Below are 20,462 nucleotides of genomic sequence, written 5' to 3' on the forward strand. Positions count from 1 at the left end.
TGTTACATGTACTTTATGTTTTGATTCTAATGTGGAACCACCAATCCCTTTCTGTTCCTCATGTATTGAGAGAACATTGAATTACAGGGATAGGCTGTTTGAATCTGAGCCAGCATAGTCTAAAGAGGATGCTGTTCAGGGGTCTCCTGCAAATGTTCAAGATATGCCACAGCTTTCTCCTCAAATGTCCAAAAAATTGTCGTCCACACATGCAGTGCCCTGCGCTTCCTCACAAGCTCCAGTTGGAGTTTCGTTGCAAGACATCTCTACCCTTATATCTTCTGTGGTAACTGATGCGTTGTCTGCCTTTCCCATGCTGCAGAGAAAGCGCAAGAGGAAATCTAAGGATTTAGGGAGTAAGGTGTCTGACACAGTAGTGGCTGTCCAGAATGTTCCTTTCCAGAAATTTGAGGAGGAAGGTACTTCGTTGGCATCTGAGGGTAATATCTCAGACTCAGACAGTGTAAATCATTCTTCTGAAGCTGAAGTGGTATCATTTAGATTTAAGCTGGAGCACCTCCTTTGTTGCTTAAGGAGGTTTTGGCTTCCTTGGACGACTCTGACACTACTGTCATAGTCAACCCTAAGAAGTCTAGTAAACTTAACAAGTATTTTGATGTACCTTCCATGGTGGAGGTTTTCCCGGTACCAGATCGGGGCACAGAAATTATTGCGAGGGAATGGGAGAGACCGGGTATCCCTTTTTCTACAGCCCCTATTTTTAAGAAGATGTTTCCTATTGCTGACTCTATCAAGGAGTCTTGGCAGACGGTCCCCAAGGTGGAAAGGGCAATTTCCACTTTGGCTAAGAGAACCACTATTCCCATAGAGGATAGTTGTTCCTTTAAAGATCCTATGGATAAGAAGTTGGAGGGGTTGCTCAAAAAGATGTATGTACACCAGGGTTTACAATGGCAACCTGCGGTGTGTATTGCTACTGTCACTATTACGTCGGCATACTGGTTTGATGTGTTGTCTGATTCTATTCGGACAGACACTCCCCTTGAAGAGATCCAGGATAGGATCAAGGCCCTTAAGTTGGCCAATTCCTTTATTACGGATGCTTCCCTACAGGTTATCAAGCTGGGAGCAAACATTTCTGGGTTTGCCGTACTGGCCCGCAGAGCCTTATGGTTGAAATCCTGGTCTGTGGATGTGTCGTCTAAGTCCAAACTTTTTGGCGATTCCTTACAAGGGTAAGACCTTGTTTGGGCTGGGATTGGCTGAAATTATTTCCGACATTATGGGAGGAAAGGGTCATTTCCTCCCTCAGGATAAGAGGAATAAGCAGAAGGGACGTCAGAGTAATTTTTGTTCCTTTCGAAACCTCAAGGGTAAGCCTTCCTCTCCCTCTACAAAGCAGGAACAGTCCAAGCCTTCCTGGAGATCCAACCAGTCATGGAACAAGGGAAAGCAATCTAAGAAGCCCACTACTGACTCAAAGTCAGCATGAAGGGTCTGCCCCCGATCTGGGACCGGATCTTGTGTGTGTGTGTGTGTGTGTGTGTGGGGGGGAACTTTCCTTCTTTCCTCAGGTGTGGGTTTGGGATGTTCAGGATCCCTGGGCGGTGGACATCGTGTCCCAGGGATACAAACTAGAGTTCAAGACCTTTCCTCCCAGGGGCAGGTTTCTGCTCTCAAGATTATCTGTAGACCAGATAGAAAGAGAGGCGTTCTTACACTGTTTTCGAGACCTTTCCGACCTGGGAGTGATAGTTCCTGTTCCAATGCAGGAACAGGGTCTGGGTTTTTACTCCAATCTGTTTGTGGTTCCCAAAAAAGAGGGAACTTTCACACCAATTCTAGACCTCAAGTCTAAACAAGTTCTTCAGAGTACCGTCCTTCAAGATGGAAACTATTCGTTCCATTCTTCCCTTGGCTCAAGAGGGTCAAAACATGACAACAACAGGGATCATCACAGGTTTCTGAGGTTTGCATTTCTAGACAAACACTTTCATTTTGTGGCTCTTCCATTCGGCCTTGCCACAGCTCCCAGAATTTTTTCAAAGGTCCTGGGATCCCTGTTGGCGGTGCTCCGGTTTCGGGGCATTGCAGTGGCACCTTATCTAGACGACATTCTGGTTCAGGCACCATCAATTCAACAAGCGAACTCTCACACGGAGATGTTGTTATCCTTCCTGCGCTCTCACGGATGGAAGGTGAATCTGGGAAAGAGTTCCTTAATTCCAGCTACAAGGGTAGTGTTCTTGGGAACCATAATAGATTCCCTACCGATGAAAATATTTCTGACAGAGGTCAGAAAATCAAAGATGATCAAATCTGATGGTAGCTGCCATAGACATCATTCCAATTGCCCGTTTTCACCTCAGACCTCTAAAGTTATGCATGCTAAGACAATGGAACGGGGAATATTGCGGATCTGTCTACGCAATTACATCTGGATCAGCCGACAAGAGATTCTCTTCTTTGGTGGTTGTCTCAGGAACACCTCCCCCAGTGAACCTGCTTCCGCAGACCCACCTGGGTGATTGTGACAACGGACACCAGCCTGCTGGGATGGGGAGCAGTCTGGGACTTTCTAAAGGCTCAGGGGACATGGACTCAGGAGGAGTCTATTCTCCCCATAAACATTCTAGAGCTGAGGGCAATCTTTAATGCTTTTCTGGCCTGGCCTCAGCTAGCTTCAGCCCGGTTTATCAGGTTCCAGTCGGACAACATAACTTCAGTGGCTTACATCAACCATCAGGGAGGAACTCGCAGTTCCTTGGCCATGATAGAGGTAGCCAAGATTATTCAGTTGGTGGAGACCCACAACTGTCTATCTGTGATCCACATTCCAGGAGTGGACAATTGGGAAGCGGATTTTCTGAGCAGACAGACCTTTCACCCAGGGGAGTGGGAACTCCATCCAGAAGTATTCTCCAGCTTGATTCTCAAGTAGGGACAGCCGGAACTGAATCTCATGGCATCTCGACAATGTCAAGCTCCCGAGGTACGGGTCGAGGTCAAGGGATCCTCAGGCTGTACTGATAGATGCTCTGGCGTTCCCTTGGAATTTCAGTCTAGCATACCTATTTCCTCTGTTCACTCTCCTTCCTTGGGTCATTGCTCGAATCAAACAGGAGAGGGCGTCGGTGATCCTCATCGCACCAGCGTGGCCTCGCAGGATCTAATATGCAGACTTAGTGGAGATGTCATCTCTTCCACCTTGGAGACTTCCCTTGAGGATGGACCTTCTACTGCAAGGGCACTTCCTTCACCCAAATCTAGTTTCTCTGAAGCTGACTGCTTAGAGATTGAACGCTTAATTTTATCTAAGCGTGGTTTTTCTGAGTAGATCATTGAGACCATGATTCAGGCTTGTAAGCTTGTGACTAGAAAGATTTACCATAAGATATGGCGTAAATATCTGCATTGGTGTGAATCCAGAGGCTACTTTTGGAGTAAAGTTCGGATTCCTAGAATTTTGTCCTTTCTCCAGGAGGGTCTGGAGAAGGGTTTATCTGCAAGTAAAGCAACTTCAACAAGGACGAAGGATCAGCAGGCAGCACCAATGGAGTTTAAGTTAAAATCCAAAGTCTTTATTAGTAATTTGTTAAAAGCTCATGACAAAGTTTCCAAGCACACATCCCTGATGAAGTGCTTGTTGTAAGCAGGAAACGCGTCGGAGAACAGCTCCTGTGTGCTGGGGTTGAATTTACTTTGGTGTGTGCTTGGATACTTTGTTATGAGCTTTTAACAAATTACTAATAAAGACTTTGGATTTTAACTTAAACTCTATTGGTGCTGCCTGCTGATACTTCGTCCTTGTTGACGTTGCTTTGCTTATCGTACAGCGTGTGGGAAATCGCTGCTTATGAAGGATTTGTTACACATGTCTGTATGAACAGTGTTCGCATTATTTGTTACAAGCTGGTGTGTTCAATAGCGTGGATCCGCAGAGTGATTCAAGTGAGAAATACCACTGCTCTGTTTGTTCCCCTCCCTGCGGTGAGTAGGACCGGTCTGACTTAATAGTCAAATCTCTTGATTCTCCAGTGTGCAGATACAACAGAAGCAGCCCATAGAAAACAAGGTATTGTCTTGTACTTTCTTTATTCATACTAACGATATTATATATGTGGATACCGGATTACAGAATATGTGTTTGGTTACATGAAACATGGTTTGATGTCTTTTGAATTGATATACATATTGGATATACTATTGTTCACTGAGCAAACGAGTGTTTGATCTACGTCATTTTTACCAAACTCTTGCTATTGAATACCGATAAACTGTGTAATACAGATATGCTACAGAGTGACATTCACATTTTACCTAAGTCGTGTTTTGCACTCTTTTTGTGAAGAACATTTGTATGAGTGCTGAAATATTTTATCTGCAAGTACCTTGAAGGGTCAAATATCTGCCTTGTCTATTTTGTTGCCTAAACGTCTGGCGGATTTACCAGACGTGCAATCTTTTTGTCAGGCCTTGGTCAGAATCAGGCCTGTGTTCAAACCTGTTGTTCCTCCCTGGAGTCTTAACCTTGTTCTTAATGTTCTTCAACAGGCTCCGTTTGAGCCTATGCATTCCTTAGATATTAAGTTATTATCTTGGAAAGTTTTGTTTCTTGTTGCAATTTCTTCTGCCTGCAGAGTCTCAGAACTCTCTGCGTTGCAGTGTGATTCCCCTTATATTATTTTCATTTTGATAAGGTAGTCCTGCGTACCAAGTTAGGTTTTCTTCCTAAGGTGGTATTGGATAGGAACATTAATCAAGAGATTGTTCCTTCTTTGTGTCCTAACCCTTCCTTCTCATAAGGAGCGTCTGCTGCACAACAGCAGCCTCCTGAAAGTCATGGCTCATTCTACGAGGGCTGTTCGCTCTTCCTGGGCATTCAAAAATGAAGCTTCTGTGGAACAGATTTGCAAGGCTGCAACTTGGTCCTCTCTACACACTTTTTCAAAGTTCTATAAATTTGATACTTTTGCCTCGGCTGAGGCTTCCTTTGGTAGAAAGGTTCTTCAAGCAGTGGTGCCTTCCGTTTAGGTTCCCTCTCTTGTCCCTCCCGTATCATCTGTGTCCTCTAGCATGGGTATTGATTCCCAATAGTAATTAGATGATCCGTGGACTCACCGTGTCATTAGAAAGAAAACAACATTTATGCTTACCTGATAAATTTATTTATTTCTTGACAAGGTCCACGGCCTGCCCTGTTTTTTAAGACAGGTTTTTGTCATATTATAAACATCAGACACCTCTGCACCTTGTTGCTTCCTTTCTCTCCTTTTACTTTGGTCGAATGACTGGGGTTGGAGGGAAGGGAGATGATATTTAACAGCTTTGCTGTGGTGCTCTTTGCCTCCTCCTGCTGGCCAGGAGTGATATTCCCAATAGTAATTAGATGATCAGTGGACTCACTGTGTCAAGAAATAAATACATTTATCAGGTAAGCATAATTTTTTTTTTCACTACAGATTTTTTTTTTTTCTCACTAAACTTTGTGTAGATAGTGATGGAGACCATGTGCCAGTGCTCTCACACAAATAAAGGCAGGTAAACAATGAGCAGGGACGCCAGCACCACGCGTTTTGTCCAGCATCCTATGCGTTTATCACCTGATATCTCTTCCTTCCCTAGCTGCAAGTAAAAATAGGCAATTTGTATACATCCAATAGTACTGCATGCTCACCTACCATCCCTGCCCCTCCCACTAACATTGAATTGTCACTTAGATATTGACAGGTTTTTAGAGCATGAGGCAGTCCTGGTGACCATTGTAAAATACATTAGTTAACAAAAATGATTTTAAAAATCCGGCATTAGAGCATTTTTATTGTAGTTTAATCTTAGTTGCCAGGACATAATCTGTTGTCACTATATCTATTACTTAGATACCTTTTGAAAGAAAAACACATCTATATGATAACTTAAATTACTATTTAGTAAACCAATTCATGCAGTTGTTTTTCTGTCCTTATGCATTTTTATAAAAGAAAACAAAATGTAGCTATTTATCTATATTTTATATTAATAAAACCATACTCCCTCCAATGTTAAATCCCCACCGTCTTTACCTTTGTTGCTTCCTGTATGCTGCTATAGTGCCTTATGCAATAGTGTAAACAATTTCCTCATGCCAAAATGTTCACTCTGCTGGCACCAGGCATATTCTCATACACAATTGCAGATTTTTCCCAAAATTGTGCTTGCCTCTGGTTTCTTGTAGGGTGTTTTTCCCTGCTGGTCTTATTTAAAGGTGCCTAAAAGTAAAATAAAATAAAATGACATTCTCTAATCCCATTAGCGCATGTAAATTTACAACTATTGGCCCTGCTCTACTGTGTATTTAACCCATGCAACTAGCGCTGATGATTGGATCCGCAGCAGGTTCCACTTGGGACCAGCAATGCACCATGGGTCCTGAGGGGCACCTATACAGTGTGTTTAACCCCTTTGGGGAGGTCAAACACAAAGTAGAGCATGTCATTTTTTTAAATATTATGGCCCTTTAAATCATAATGTTTTGTGTGTGGACTTATATATGTGAACTCATCTGTAGGGTAGAGTACATGGAGAAGAGCCGACACCTTCAGGAGCAACTGAATGAGCTCAAAACAGAGATTGAGTCCCTAAAACTGAAGGAGCGGGAAAGTGCTATGGATATCATGCATGAGAATGCTGGCAGCAAGCAGAACACCATCAAAAAGGTGAGACCAAGATGGGCTTAAATAGCTCAAATAATATGCTTGGAAAGGTTATCTACTTCAGAAGAAGAGTTAGAGAGAATGGGCACAAGAGATTTTATACATTTGTAATACAAGAAGAGCGTGTACGGCCTCTGGTTTATTAAGAGGGTAGTCCTCTCTTTCTCCCTGAGTACTACAGAGAGCATATGTGCACTTGGGTTTCCAGAGAGAAAACAAGCCATTGTTTGATAAGACAGAAAGCATGTGTGTGATTTCTTTTTAAAGACACAATGAGTCCACGGATCTTCATCCTTACTTGTTGGATTTCACCTCCTGGTCAGTAGGAGGAGGCAAAGAGCACAACAGCAGAGCTGCTATATATAGCTCCTCCCTTCCCTCCCACTCCAGTCGTTCTCTTTGCCTACGTTAGTGATGGGAAGAGGTAAAGTGAGGTGTTAGTATAGATTCTTCAATCAAGAGCTTATTATTTTTAAAGTGGTGCCAGAGAGTACTGCTTTGTTCTAGGGTGTAGCCGTAGTCCATATCAGTCTCTTCAGTAGAGCATTGGTGGCTTTAGAGCTATAGGAACTGGTGGGTCATAATTCTCACTGCGCCTCCTATACCTTTAAGCTGCCCTAATCCAGATAGCCTAAACACATTTAAACTCAGGCCTATCTTTTTCTACAGGGCTATGGGAGGGAGAGGACCTCTTACACCTGCTGGACTGTCCTGCTGTCGGACAGCATTTAAGGTAAGTGCTAAACTTTATTCATTCTGGAGGAAGAATTCAGAGTAAAGTGGGCACTTAATCTTTATTTGAAAACTGGCTTACATAAGTTTCATTCATAAATGTTGGGACATTTATTCCTCTTATATAGAGGGCAATTTGGGACAGCTATAAGTAGACACTGGGGCTATAGGGAGAAAGCTTGGGCTTGCTAGAATTTTTTTATAAGTATTTGAGACTATAAGGGATATGATGGTGGTTATGATCCCTTAGTTTTCTATCACTACGTTGTAGAGACATGTTTGGGGAAGTTACGCCCACGATTGGTGGGGCTTAGTTTAGCACGCTTCCTCTTAGTTATTGCGCAGTATCCTAAGCAGACAGGAGTGGATGCATATGTGGCCTCTACTACCGCATTTCTGTCTGAAGTATCAGACAAGCGGTATGTAGCGTTTTTGTGTTCCTGAAATGTCGGATTGTTTTTTCCCTTCAGTGTCCAGGTTCGTTTGACTACAAGAGTTCCGGTCAGGGAGTGTTTTCTGTTGGCAGGTAGGCACCTCAGCAGAGTTGCTGAGGTGTATAGTGTCTAAGTTATTTTTTAATTTTATTAACTGCTGGGGTACATTTTTTTCTGTAGTAGAGAAAAAGCAGTAAAAAAGTTGCAGTTTTAAAATTTAAAGGCACAGTATCGTTTGTTTCATGTAATTGGCAAGAGTCCATAAGCTAGTGACATATGGGATATACAATCCTACCAGGAGGGGCAAAGTTTCCCAAAGGTCAAAATGCCTATAAATACACCCCTCACCACACCCACAATTCAGTTTTACAAACTTTGCCTCCTATGGAGGTGGTGAAGTAAGTTTGTGCTAAGATTTCTACGTTGATATGCGCTTCTCAGCATTGTTGAAGCCCGATTCCTCTCAGAGTACAAACGAATGTCAGAGGGACGTGAAGGGAGTATCACTTATTTGAATACGATGATTTCCCTAATGGGGGTCTATTTCATAGGTTCTCTGTTATCGGTCGTAGAGATTCATCTCCTACCTCCCTTTTCAGATCGACGATATACTCTCAATTTACCATTACCTCTACTAATAACTGTTTTAGAACTGGTTTGGCTATCTGCTATATGTGGATGGGTGTCTTTTGGTAAATATGTTTTCATTACTTAAGACACTCTCAGCTATGGTTTGGGCACTTTATGCATTTATATAAAGTTCTAAATATATGTATTGTACTTATATTTGCCATGAGTCAGGTTCATGTATTTCCTTCTGCAGACTGTCAGTTTCATATTTGGGAATGTAAACATTTTTTAAAAATTTATTTCTTACCTGGGGTTTAGTCTTTTTTCAATTGACTACTTCTTGTAATTGCGGGTAGTAGGCCGCGTGTGCGTCAAATGCTAAACTTTATTGCGTCATTCTTGGCGCAAATTTTTTTTTGGCGCGAAAAAGTACGGTTATGACGCAACTTCGTAATTTCCGGCGTCATACGTGACGCCGAGACCTTTCACACTGCGGCGTCATTAGTGACGCAAGTGTGTCATTTCCGGTCATTCTTGGCGCCAAATTTTTTTTCATTATTTCAATACCCCTTGTTTTGTTTGCCTCTTGCTTTTTGCTTTCAGAGGCCTATGCTATTGCATTTTGTCCCATTCCTGAAACTGTCATATAAGGAAATAGATAATTTTGCTTTATATGTTGTTTTTTCTCTTACATTGTGCAAGATGTCCCAATCTGATCCTGCCTCAGAAGTTTCTGCTGGAACTTTATTCATTCTGGAGGAAGAATTCAGAGTAAAGTGGGCACTTAATCTTTATTTGAAAACTGGCTTACATAAGTTTCATTCAGAAGCTCTATCTTTTTCTACAGGGCTATGGGAGGGAGAGGACCTCTTACACCTGCTGGACTGTCCTGCTGTCGGACAGCATTTAAGGTAAGTGCTAAACTTTATTCATTCTGGAGGAAGAATTCAGAGTAAAGTGGGCACTTAATCTTTATTTGAAAACTGTCTTACATAAGTTTCATTCAGAAGCTCTTATGTTGGGACATTTATTCCTCTTATATAGAGGGCAATTTGGGACAGCTATAAGTAGACACTGGGGCTATAGGGAGAAAGCTTGGGCTTGCTAGAATTTTTTATAAGTATTTGAGACTATAAGGGATATGATGGTGGTTATGATCCCTTAGTTTTCTATCACTACGTTGTAGAGACATGTTTGGGGAAGTTACGCCCACGATTGGTGGGGCTTAGTTTAGCACGCTTCCTCTTAGTTATTGCGCAGTCCTAAGCAGACAGGAGTGGATGCATATGTGGCTCTACTACCGCATTTCTGTCTGAAGTATCAGACAAGCGGTTGTAGCGTTTTTGTGTTCCTGAAATGTCGGATTGTTTTTTCCCTTCAGTGTCCGGTTCGTTTGACTACAAGAGTTCCGGTCAGGGAGTGTTTCTGTTGGCAGGTAGGCACCTCAGCAGAGTTGCTGAGGTGTATAGGTGTCTAAAGTTATTTTTTATTTTTATTTAACTGCTGGGGTACATTTTTTTCTGTAGTAGAGAAAAAGCAGTAAAAAAGTTGCAGTTTTAAAATTTAAAGGCACAGTATCGTTTGTTTCATGTAATTGGCAAGAGTCCATAAGCTAGTGACATATGGGATATACAATCCTACCAGGAGGGGCAAAGTTTCCCAAAGGTCAAAATGCCTATAAATACACCCCTCACCACACCCACAATTCAGTTTTACAAACTTTGCCTCCTATGGAGGTGGTGAAGTAAGTTTGTGCTAAGATTTCTACGTTGATATGCGCTTCTCAGCATTGTTGAAGCCCGATTCCTCTCAGAGTACAACGAATGTCAGAGGGACGTGAAGGGAGTATCACTTATTTGAATACGATGATTTCCCTAATGGGGGTCTATTTCATAGGTTCTCTGTTATCGGTCGTAGAGATTCATCTCCTACCTCCCTTTTCAGATCGACGATATACTCTCAATTTACCATTACCTCTACTAATAACTGTTTTAGAACTGGTTTGGCTATCTGCTATATGTGGATGGGTGTCTTTTGGTAAATATGTTTTCATTACTTAAGACACTCTCAGCTATGGTTTGGCACTTTATGCATTTATATAAAGTTCTAAATATATGTATTGTACTTATATTTGCCATGAGTCAGGTTCATGTATTTCCTTCTGCAGACTGTCAGTTTCATATTTGGGAATGTAAACATTTTTTAAAAATTTATTTCTTACCTGGGGTTTAGTCTTTTTTCAATTGACTACTTCTTGTAATTGCGGGTAGTAGGCCCGCGGGTGCGTCAAATGCTAAACTTTATTGCGTCATTCTTGGCGCAAAATTTTTTTTTGGCGCGAAAAAGTACGGTTATGACGCAACTTCGTAATTTCCGGCGTCATACGTGACGCCGAGACCTTTCACACTGCGGCGTCATTAGTGACGCAAGTGTGTCATTTCCGGTCATTCTTGGCGCCAAATTTTTTTCATTATTTCAATACCCCTTGTTTGTTTGCCTCTTGCTTTTTGCTTTCAGAGGCCTATGCTATTGCATTTTTTCCCATTCCTGAAACTGTCATATAAGGAAATAGATAATTTTGCTTTAAATGTTGTTTTTTCTCTTACATTGTGCAAGATGTCCCAATCTGATCCTGCCTCAGAAGTTTCTGCTGGAACATTGCTGCCTGACATCGGTTCTACCAAAGCTAAGTGCATTTGTTGTAAAGTTGTAGAAATAATTCCACCGAATGTCATTTGTAATAGTTGTCATGATAAACTTTTACATGCAGATAGTGTTTCCATCAGCAATAGTACATTGCCAGTTGCAGTTCCTTCAACTTCTAATGTGCATGATATACCTGTAAATTTTAAATAATTTGTTTCTGATTCTATTATGAAGGCCTTGTCTGCATTTCCACCTTCTAATAAACGTAAAAGGTTTTTTAAAACTTCTCATTTAGCTGATGAAATTTCAAATGACCAACAACATAATTCATCCTTTTCTGATGAGGATCTATCTGAAACAGAAGATCCTTCCTCAGACATTGACACTGACAAATCTACTTATTTATTTAAAATAGAGTATATGCGTTCTTTATTAAAAGAAGTGTTAATTACTTTGGATATTGAGGTAACCAGTCCTATTGACGTTCAGTCTAATAAACGTTTAAATGCTGTTTTTTAAACCTCCTGTGGTTTCCCCAGGGGTTTTTCCCATTCCTGAGGCTATTTCTGATATGATTTCTAGGGAATGGAATAAGCCAGGTACTTCTTTTATTCCTTCTTCAAGGTTTAATAAATTGTATCCTTTACCAGCAAAATCTATAGAGTTTTGGGAAAAAAATCCCCAAGGTTGATGGGGCTATTTCTATCTACTCTTGCTAAACGTACCACTATTCCTATGGAAGATAGCACTTCCTTTAAGGATCCTTTAGATAGGAAGCTTGAATCTTATCTAAGGAAGGCCTATTTATATTCATGTCATCTTCTCAGACCTGCTATTTCTTTGGCTGATGTTGCGGCTGCATCAACTTTCTGGTTGGAAAATTTAGCGCAACACGAATTGGATTCGGACATATCTAGCGTTGTTCGCTTACTGCAACATGCTAATCATTTTATTTGTGATGCCATTTTTGATATTATCAAAATTGATGTTAGATCCATGTCTTTAGCTGTTTTAGCTAGAAGAGCTTTGTGGCTTAAATCTTGGAATGCTGATATGACATCTAAATCTAGATTACTATCTCTTTCTTTCCAAGGTAATAATTTATTTGGTTCTCAGTTGGATTCTATTATTTCAACTATCACTGGGGAAAAGGAGTTTTTTGCCTCAGGATAAAAAACCTAAGGGTAAATCTAAGACTTCTAAACGTTTTCGTTCCTTTCGTCAGAATAAAGAACAAAAACTCAATCCTTGCCCCAAGGAATCTGCCTCCAATTGGAAGCCTTCCTCAAATTGGAGTAAATCCAAGCCATTTAGGAAACCAAAGTCAGCCCCAAAATCCGCATGAAGGTGCGGCCCTCATGCCAGCTCAGCTGGTAGGGGGCAGATTAAGGTTTTTCAAGGATTTTTGGATAAGATCTGTCCAAAATCATTGGATTCAGAGCATTGTCTCTCAAGGGTATCGAATAGGATTCAAAGTAAGACCTCCTGTGAGAAGATTTTTTTCTCTCACGCATCCCTGTAAATCCAGTAAAAGCTCAGGCTTTTCTGAAGTGTGTTTCAGATCTGGAGTCTTCAGGGGTAATCATGCCAGTTCCTCCTCAGGAACAAGGTTTGGGGTTTTATTCAAACCTATTCATTGTACCAAAGAAAGAAAATTTATTCAGACCAGTTCTGGATCTAAAAATTTTGAATCTTTATGCAAGAGTACCAACTTTCAAGATGGTGACTATAAGGACTATTCTACCTTCATATTCTGATTCATCCAGAACACTTTCATTTTCTGAGATTCTCTTTTCTAGACAAGCATTACCAATTTGTTGCTCTTCCATTTGGCCTAGCAACAGCTCCAAGAATCTTTTCAAAAGTTCTGGGTGCCCTACTATCTGTAATCAGAGAACAGGGTATTGCGGTGTTTCCTTATTTGGACGATATCTTGGTACTAGCTCAGTCTTTACATACTGCAGAATCTCACACAAATCAACTAGTGTTGTTTCTTCGGAAACATGGTTGGCGGATCAATTTACCAAAAAGTTTCTTGATTCCTCAGACAAGGGTCACCTTTTAGGCTTCCAGATAGATTCAGTGTCCATGACTCTGTCTCTAACAGACAAGAGACGTTTAAAATTGGTCGCAGCATGCCGGCTCCTTCAGTCTCAGTCATTCCCTTCAGTGGCTATGTGCATGGAAGTTTTAGGTCTCATGACTGCAGCATCGGACGCGATCCCCTTTGCTCGTTTTCACATGAGAACTCTACAGCTTTGTATGCTGAATCAATGGTGCAGGGATTATACAAAGATATCACAATTAATATCCTTGAATCCCAATGTACGACACTCTCTGACATGGTGGATAGATCACCATCGTTTGGTTCAAGGGGCTTCTTTTGTTCGCCCAACCTGGACTGTGATCACAACAGATGCGAGTCTTTCAGGTTGGGGAGCTGTTTGGGGATCTCTGACAGCACAAGGGGTTTGGAAATCTCTAGAGGCGGGATTACCAATAAATATTTTAGAACTCTGTGCAATTCTCAGGGCTCTCCAGTTCTGGCCTCTGCTAAAGAGAGAACCGTTCATTTGTTTTCAGACAGACAATATCACAACTGTGGCTTATGTCAATCATCAGGGTGGGACTCACAGTCCCCAAGCTATGAAAGAAGTATCTCGGATACTTGCCTGGGCGGAATCCAGCTCCTGTCTAATCTCTGCGGTGCATATTCCAGGCGTAGACAATTGGGAGGCGGATTATCTCAGCCGCCAGACTTTACATCCAGGGGAGTGGTCTCTCCATCCAGATGTGTTTTCTCAGATTGTTCAGATGTGGGGGCTTCCAGAGATAGATCTCATGGCCTTTCATCTAAACAAGAAACTTCCCAGATACCTGTCCAGGTCCAGGGATGTTCAGGCGTAAGCAGTGGATGCGCTGACACTTCCTTGGTGTTATCAACCTGCTTACATCTTCCCGCCTCTAGTTCTCCTTCCGAGAGTGATCTCCAAAATCATCATGGAGCAGTCTTTTGTGTTGCTGGTGGCTCCAGCAAGGCTACACAGGTTTTGGTATGCGGATCTGGTTCGGATGTCCAGTTGCCCGCCTTGGCCACTTCCGTTACGGCCGGACCTACTATCTCAAGGTCCATTTTTCCATCAGGATCTCAAATCATTAAATTTGAAGGTATGGAAATTGAATGCTTAGTTCTAAGTCATAGAGGTTTCTGACTCAGTGATTAATACTATGTTACAAGCTCGTAAATCTGTCTCTAGAAAGATTTATTATAGAGTTTGGAAGACTTACATTTCATGGTGTTCTTCTCATAAATTCTCCTGGCATTCTTTTAGAATTCCTAGAATTTTACAGTTCCTTCAGGATGGTTTGGATAAGGGTTTGTCTGCAAGTTCCTTGAAAGGACAAATCTCCGCTCTTTCTGTTTTATTTCACAGAAAGATTGCTATACTTCCTGATATTCACTGTTTTGTACAGGCTTTAGTTCGTATTAAGCCTGTCATTAAATCAATTTCTCCTCCTTGGAGTCTTAATTTGGTTCTGAAGGCTTTACAGGCTCCTCCATTTGAGCCTATGCATTCTTTGGACATTCAACTACTTTCTTGGAAAGTGTTGTTCCTTTTGGCTATCTCTTCTGCTAGAAGAGTTTCTGAGCTATCTGCTCTTTCTTGTGAATCTCCTTTTCTGATTTTTCATCAGGATAAGGCAGTTTTGCGGACTTCTTTTCAATTTTTACCTAAGGTTGTGAATTCTAACAACATTAGTAGAGAAATTGTTGTCCCTTCCTTGTGTCCTAATCCTAAGAATTCTTTGGAGAGATCCTTACATTCTTTGGATGTGGTAAAAGCTTTGAAATATTATGTGGGAGCTACTAAAGATTTCAGGAAGACTTCCGGTCTATTTGTTTTATATTCTGGTCCTAGGAAAGGTCAGAAGGCTTCTGCTATTTCCTTGTCTTCTTGGTTGAAACTTTTGATTCATCAAGCTTATGTGGAGTCGGGTCAGGCCCCACCTCAGAGAATTACAGCTCATTCTACTAGATCAGTCTCCACTTCGTGGGCTTTTAAGAATGAAGCTTCAGTTGATCAGATTTGCAAAGCAGCGACTTGGTCCTCTTTGCATACATTTACTAAATTCTACCGTTTTGATGTATTTGCTTCTTCGGAAGCAGTTTTGGTAGAAAAGTTCTTCAGGCAGCTGTTTCAGTTTGATTCTTCTGCTTTTTGATTTAAGTTTTTTTCTTTCAAAAATGAAAATAAACTTATTTTCTTTGGGTTGTGGATTAATTTTTTCAGCGAAATATGGCTATTTTTATTCCCTCCCTCTCTAGTGACTCTTGAGTGGAAGACTCCACATCTTGGGTATTGATATCCCATATGTCACTAGCTCATGGACTCTTGCCAATTACATGAAAGAAAACACAATTTATGTAAGAACTTACCTGATAAATTAATTTCTTACATATTGGCAAGAGTCCATGAGGCCCACCCTTTTTATGGTGGTTATGATTTTTTGTATAAAGCCCAATTATTTCCAAATTTCCTTTGTTGATGCTTTCTACTCCTTTCTTTATCACCCCACTGCTTGGCTATTCGTTAAACTGAATTGTGGGTGTGGTGAGGGGTGTATTTATAGGCATTTTGAGGTTTGGGAAACTTTTCCCCTCCTGGTAGGATTGTATATCCCATATGTCACTAGCTCATGGACTCTTGCCAATATGAAAGAAATGAATTTATCAGGTAAGTTCTTACATAAATTATGTTTTTTCTCTGTCATCAAATTTGTTAAACAATTTGATTAGCCTTGGATATATGTTTTTCTCTTATATTAAAGTTTACTTTTGTGATCTCTTAAAGAGACGGTAACGTTTTTTGTTTTGAAAAAAATATATATATTTTTTTTCTTATTTATTTTCTTTTTGTACTTTAGTATGGACATAGGAGCCATGCAAAATGTTACTTGCTCCATGTGTTTGGATGCTAATGTGGAACCATCAATCCCTTTCTGTCCTTCTTGTATTGAGATGGTTTTGAATTATAAGGAAAAGATTGTTCATGAACAAAATTTTTGAAAGGTGGATGCTTCTCAGGAATCTAATGAGATTCAGAGTATGCCGCAGCTTTCTACCCAAGCGTCCCAAGATTTAACGCCCGCTCAAGCAGTGCCCTGTACTTGTATTCCATTTTCCCCATATCCTATTTTCAAGAAGATGTTTCCTATAGTGGACGCTATCAAGGAAATTTGGCAGACGGTTCCTAAGGTGGAAGGAGCTATTTCCACCCTAGCCAAGCGAACCACTATTCCTATTGAGGATAGTTGTGCTTTTGAAGATCCCATGGACAAAAAGTTGGAGGGTCTACTTAAAAAGATTTGTGTTCACCAGGGTCTGTTATTGCAGCCAGCTACATGCATTGCTACGGTCACTAGTTCAGCAGCTTATTGGTTTGATGCTCTGTCTGAGTCTCTCAGAACTAAAACCTCTTTAGAGGAGATCCAATATAGGATTAAAGCTCTAAAGTTGGCTCATGCCTTTATTACAGATGCTTCTCTGCAAATACTACGCTTGGCGGCTAACAAGTTCGGATTTTTTATCCTATCCCACAAGCTTTATGGTTAAAGCCTTGGTCCTGCGACGTATCCTTCCATGTCCTAAGCTTCTGGCGCAATTCGCCTTATAAGTGGTGAAGAAGCCTTGTTTGGACCGGTCCTGAAGGAGATTATTTCTGAGATCACGAGGAGCAAGGGTCATCTTCTTCCTGCGAGGAATAGATAAGAAAGTAAAAACAGAAATAGGACAAAGTAATTACTTCGTTCCTTTTGGAATTTGCATTCAAGGTGTGAAATTCTTTCTCTTCCTCCTCTAAACAGGAAGGGAACTATCTCAATCTAAAAGTCGATTCCTGGGGGAGGGGGGTACATGGGGTCGATGTGGCTTGGGGATAAATGGGTTGTATATTGTAGGTGTAATCCTGTTGATTAGTCCTAAACAGCTTAATGGGAATGCCCCCATCTGGGACCTCGATTGGTAGGGGCAGCTTTCTTTTTTACATTCAGGCTTGGGTTCAGGATCCCTGGCTGTAGCGTATGCACGAGCGTGTGGTCTCAAGAGAGCACTACAAGCTGGAATTCAAGAATTTTCCTCCCAGAGGAAGATTTCTTCTTTCAAGATTGTCTGCAAACCAGATAAAGAAAGAGGCATTCTTACATTGTGTAAGAGACCTCTCCTCCCTGGGAGTCATTGTTCCTGTTCCAGCACAGGAACAGGGGCAGGGGTTTTATTCAAATCTGTTTGTAGTTCCCAAAAAAAGAGGGAACCTTCAGACCTATATTAGATCTCAAGAGTCCAAACAAGTTTCTCAGAGTTCGATCATTCAAGATGGAAACTATTTGTACCATTCTTCCATTGATCCAGGAGGGTCAATTTATGAAGACAGTGGACTTGAAGGATGCATACCTTCATGTTCCAATTCACAGAGATCATCAGAAGTTCCTAAGGTTTGCCTTACTGGACAAGCACTTTCAGTTTGTGGCACTTCCTTTCGGGCTGGCCACGGTTCTAAGACTGTGGGGCATTGCGGTGGAGCCTTATCTGGACGATATTCTAATTCAGGAGCCATCTTGTCAACAAGCAACGTCCCATACCGACATTGTACTGTCCTTCCTGAGGACTCACGGGTGGAAGGTAAATCTGGAAAAGAGTTCCTTAATCCCAAAAGCAAGGGTGACTTTCTTGGGAACTGTAATCTATTCTATATCCATGAGGATTTTCCTGACAGAGGTCAGGAAATTAAAGATTCTGGACACCTGTCAAGCCCTTCAGTCCAATCCTCGGACATCAGTGGCCCAGCGCATGGAAGTAATTGGACTGATGGTGGCGGCAATGGACATCATCCCATTTGCTCGGTTTTATCTCAGACCTCTGCAGTTAAACATGCTTAGGTTGTGGAATGGACATTATGCAGACTTGTCTCCTCGAATAACCTTGGAACAGGAGACAAGGGACTCACTTCAATGGTGGTTGTCTCTGGATCATCTATCCCAGGGAACATGCTTTTGCAGACCATCCTGGGTGATTGTGACAACAGATGCCAGCCTTCTAGGGTGGGGAGCTGTCTGGGGTCCTCTAAAGGTTCAGGGAGTGTGGACTCTGGCGGAATCTGTTCTTCCCATAAACATCCTAGAACTGAGAGCGATTTTCAATGCTCTTCTGGCCTAGCCTCAGTTGGCTTCGGCCCAGTTCATCAGATTCCTGACGGACAACATAACGACAGTGTCTTTCATCATGAACGAGGTAACCAAGATAATCCGATGGGCGGAGACCTATTCTTGCCATCTGTCAGCGATCCATATCCCAGGGGTGGACAACTGGGAGGCGGATTTTCTGAGCAGGCAGACTTTTCATCTGGGAGAGTGGGAACTCCATCCGGAAGTGTTCTCCAACCTGATTCTCAAATGGGGTCGGCCGGAGTTGGATCTCATGGCATCTCGTCAGAATGCCAAGCTCCAAGATACGGGTGGAGGTCCAGGGATCCCCAGGCAGAACTGATAGATGCTCTGGCAGTTCCTTGGTCCTTCAATCTTGCATACCTATTTCCTCCGTTTGCGCTTCTTCCTCGAGTCATTGCTCGAATCAAACAGGAGAGAGCATCAGTGATCCTTATTGTTCCGGCGTGGCCTCGCAGGATTTGGTATGCAGATCTGGTGGACATGTCATCCCTGCCACCTTGGAGACTTCCATTGCGGAAAGACCTCCTCATTCAAGGGCCCTTCTTTCACCCAAATCTAGTTTCTCTGAAGCTGACTGCTTGGAGATTGAAAGCTTAATCCTATCCAAGCAGGGGTTTCCTGATTCGGTCATAGAGACCATGATTCAGGCTCGTAAACCTGTGACTAGAAAGATTTACCATAAGATATGGTGTAAATATCTTTATTGGTGTGAATCCAAGGGCTACTCATGGAGTAGAGTTAGGATTCCCAAAATTTTGTCTTTTCTCCAAGAAGGATTGGAGAAGGGTTTATCGGCAAGTTCCCTAAAAGGTCAGATCTCTGCCTTATCTATTTTGTTACACAAACGTCTGGCGGATGTCCCAGATGTTCAATCCTTTTATCAGGCTTTGGTTAGAATCAGGCCTGTTTTTAATCCAATTACTCCTCCATGGAGTCTGAATTATTTCTTAAGGTTCTTCAAGGGGCTCCGTTTACGCCTATGCATTCCTTAGATATTAAGTTGTTATCTTGGAAGGTTTTATTTCTACAGCCCGAAGAGTGTCTGAGCTTTCGTCATTGCAATTCAATTCACCTTACCTTATTTTTCATTCGGATAAGGTAGTTTTGCGTACTAACCTAGGGTTCCTTCCTAAGGTTGTTTTAGTTAGGAACATTAATCAGGAGATTGTTGTTCCTCCCTTGTGTCCTAATCCTCCTTCTCAAAAGGAACGTCTTTTGCACAATTTGGACGTGGTCCGTGCTTTGAAATTTTATTTACAAGCGACTAAGGACTTTCGTCAGTCGTCTTCTTTGTTTGTCGTTTTCTCTGGAAAGCGTAAGGGTCAGAAAGCTACGGCTATCTTTCTTTTTTGGCTGAAGAGTATCATCCGTTTTGCATATGAGACTGCTGGACAGCAGCCTCCTGAAAGAATTACGGCTCATTCCACTAGGGCTGTTGCTTCCTCATGGGCATTCAAAAATGAAGCTTCTATAGAACAGATTTGCAAGGCTGTAACTTGGTCCTCTCTTCACACGTTTTCTAAATTTTATAAATTTGATACTTTTGCCTCGGCTGAGGCTGCTTTTGGGAGAAAGGTTCTTCAAGCAGTGGTGCCTTCCGTTTAGGTTTCCTGTCTTGTCCCTCCCTTTTCATCCGTGTACTCTAGCTTTGGTATTGTATCCCACAAGTAAGGATGAAGATCCGTGGACTCATTGTGCCTTTAAAAAGAAAAGAAAATTTATGCTTACCTGATAAATTTGTTTCTTTTTAGGCACGATGAGTCCACAGCCCGCCCTGTTCTCTGAGACAGGTTATTAATTTTTGTAAACTTCAGACACCTCTGCACCTTGGCTTTTCCTTTCTCTTCCTAACTTCGGTCGAATGACTGGAGTGGGAGGGAAGGGAGGAGCTATATATAGCAGCTCTGCTGTGGTGCTCTTTGCCTCCTCCTGCTGACCAGGAGGTGAAATCCCACAAGTAAGGATGAAGATCCGTGGACTCATCGTGTCTAAAAAGAAACAAATTTATCAGGTAAGCATACATTTTCTTTTTGTTTCCTTAAAGGAAACTCTTGTTTAAAAAAAAAATGCTTTGAGAGACTGCTTCCCAGGAAAAAAGTTACCAGAGAGAGAGAGCGATATGCATTCAACTCCCAGATATTTAGTAAAGTGTGATATACTCTTAAAGGGAAATAATGACGAGGACTGTATTGCAGGGAGTTTT

At 41.7% G+C, this 20,462-nt stretch overlaps 1 protein-coding gene across 2 annotated transcripts in view; it reads left to right on the forward strand.

Moving 5' to 3' along the window:
• The window catches only part of NF2 (NF2, moesin-ezrin-radixin like (MERLIN) tumor suppressor), a 161,506-nt gene that overhangs the window by 92,360 nt on the left and 48,684 nt on the right, over positions 1-20,462 (forward strand). For both annotated transcript variants that reach the window (XM_053702186.1, XM_053702187.1), the window contains exon 15: positions 6,509-6,656. In XM_053702186.1, coding sequence (XP_053558161.1) covers positions 6,509-6,656 — 148 coding nt within the window. The remainder of the gene's footprint in view (positions 1-6,508; positions 6,657-20,462) is intronic.

Source organism: Bombina bombina, chromosome 2, assembly GCF_027579735.1.
Source record: "Bombina bombina isolate aBomBom1 chromosome 2, aBomBom1.pri, whole genome shotgun sequence".
In the NCBI taxonomy this organism is placed as follows: Eukaryota; Metazoa; Chordata; class Amphibia; order Anura; family Bombinatoridae; genus Bombina; species Bombina bombina.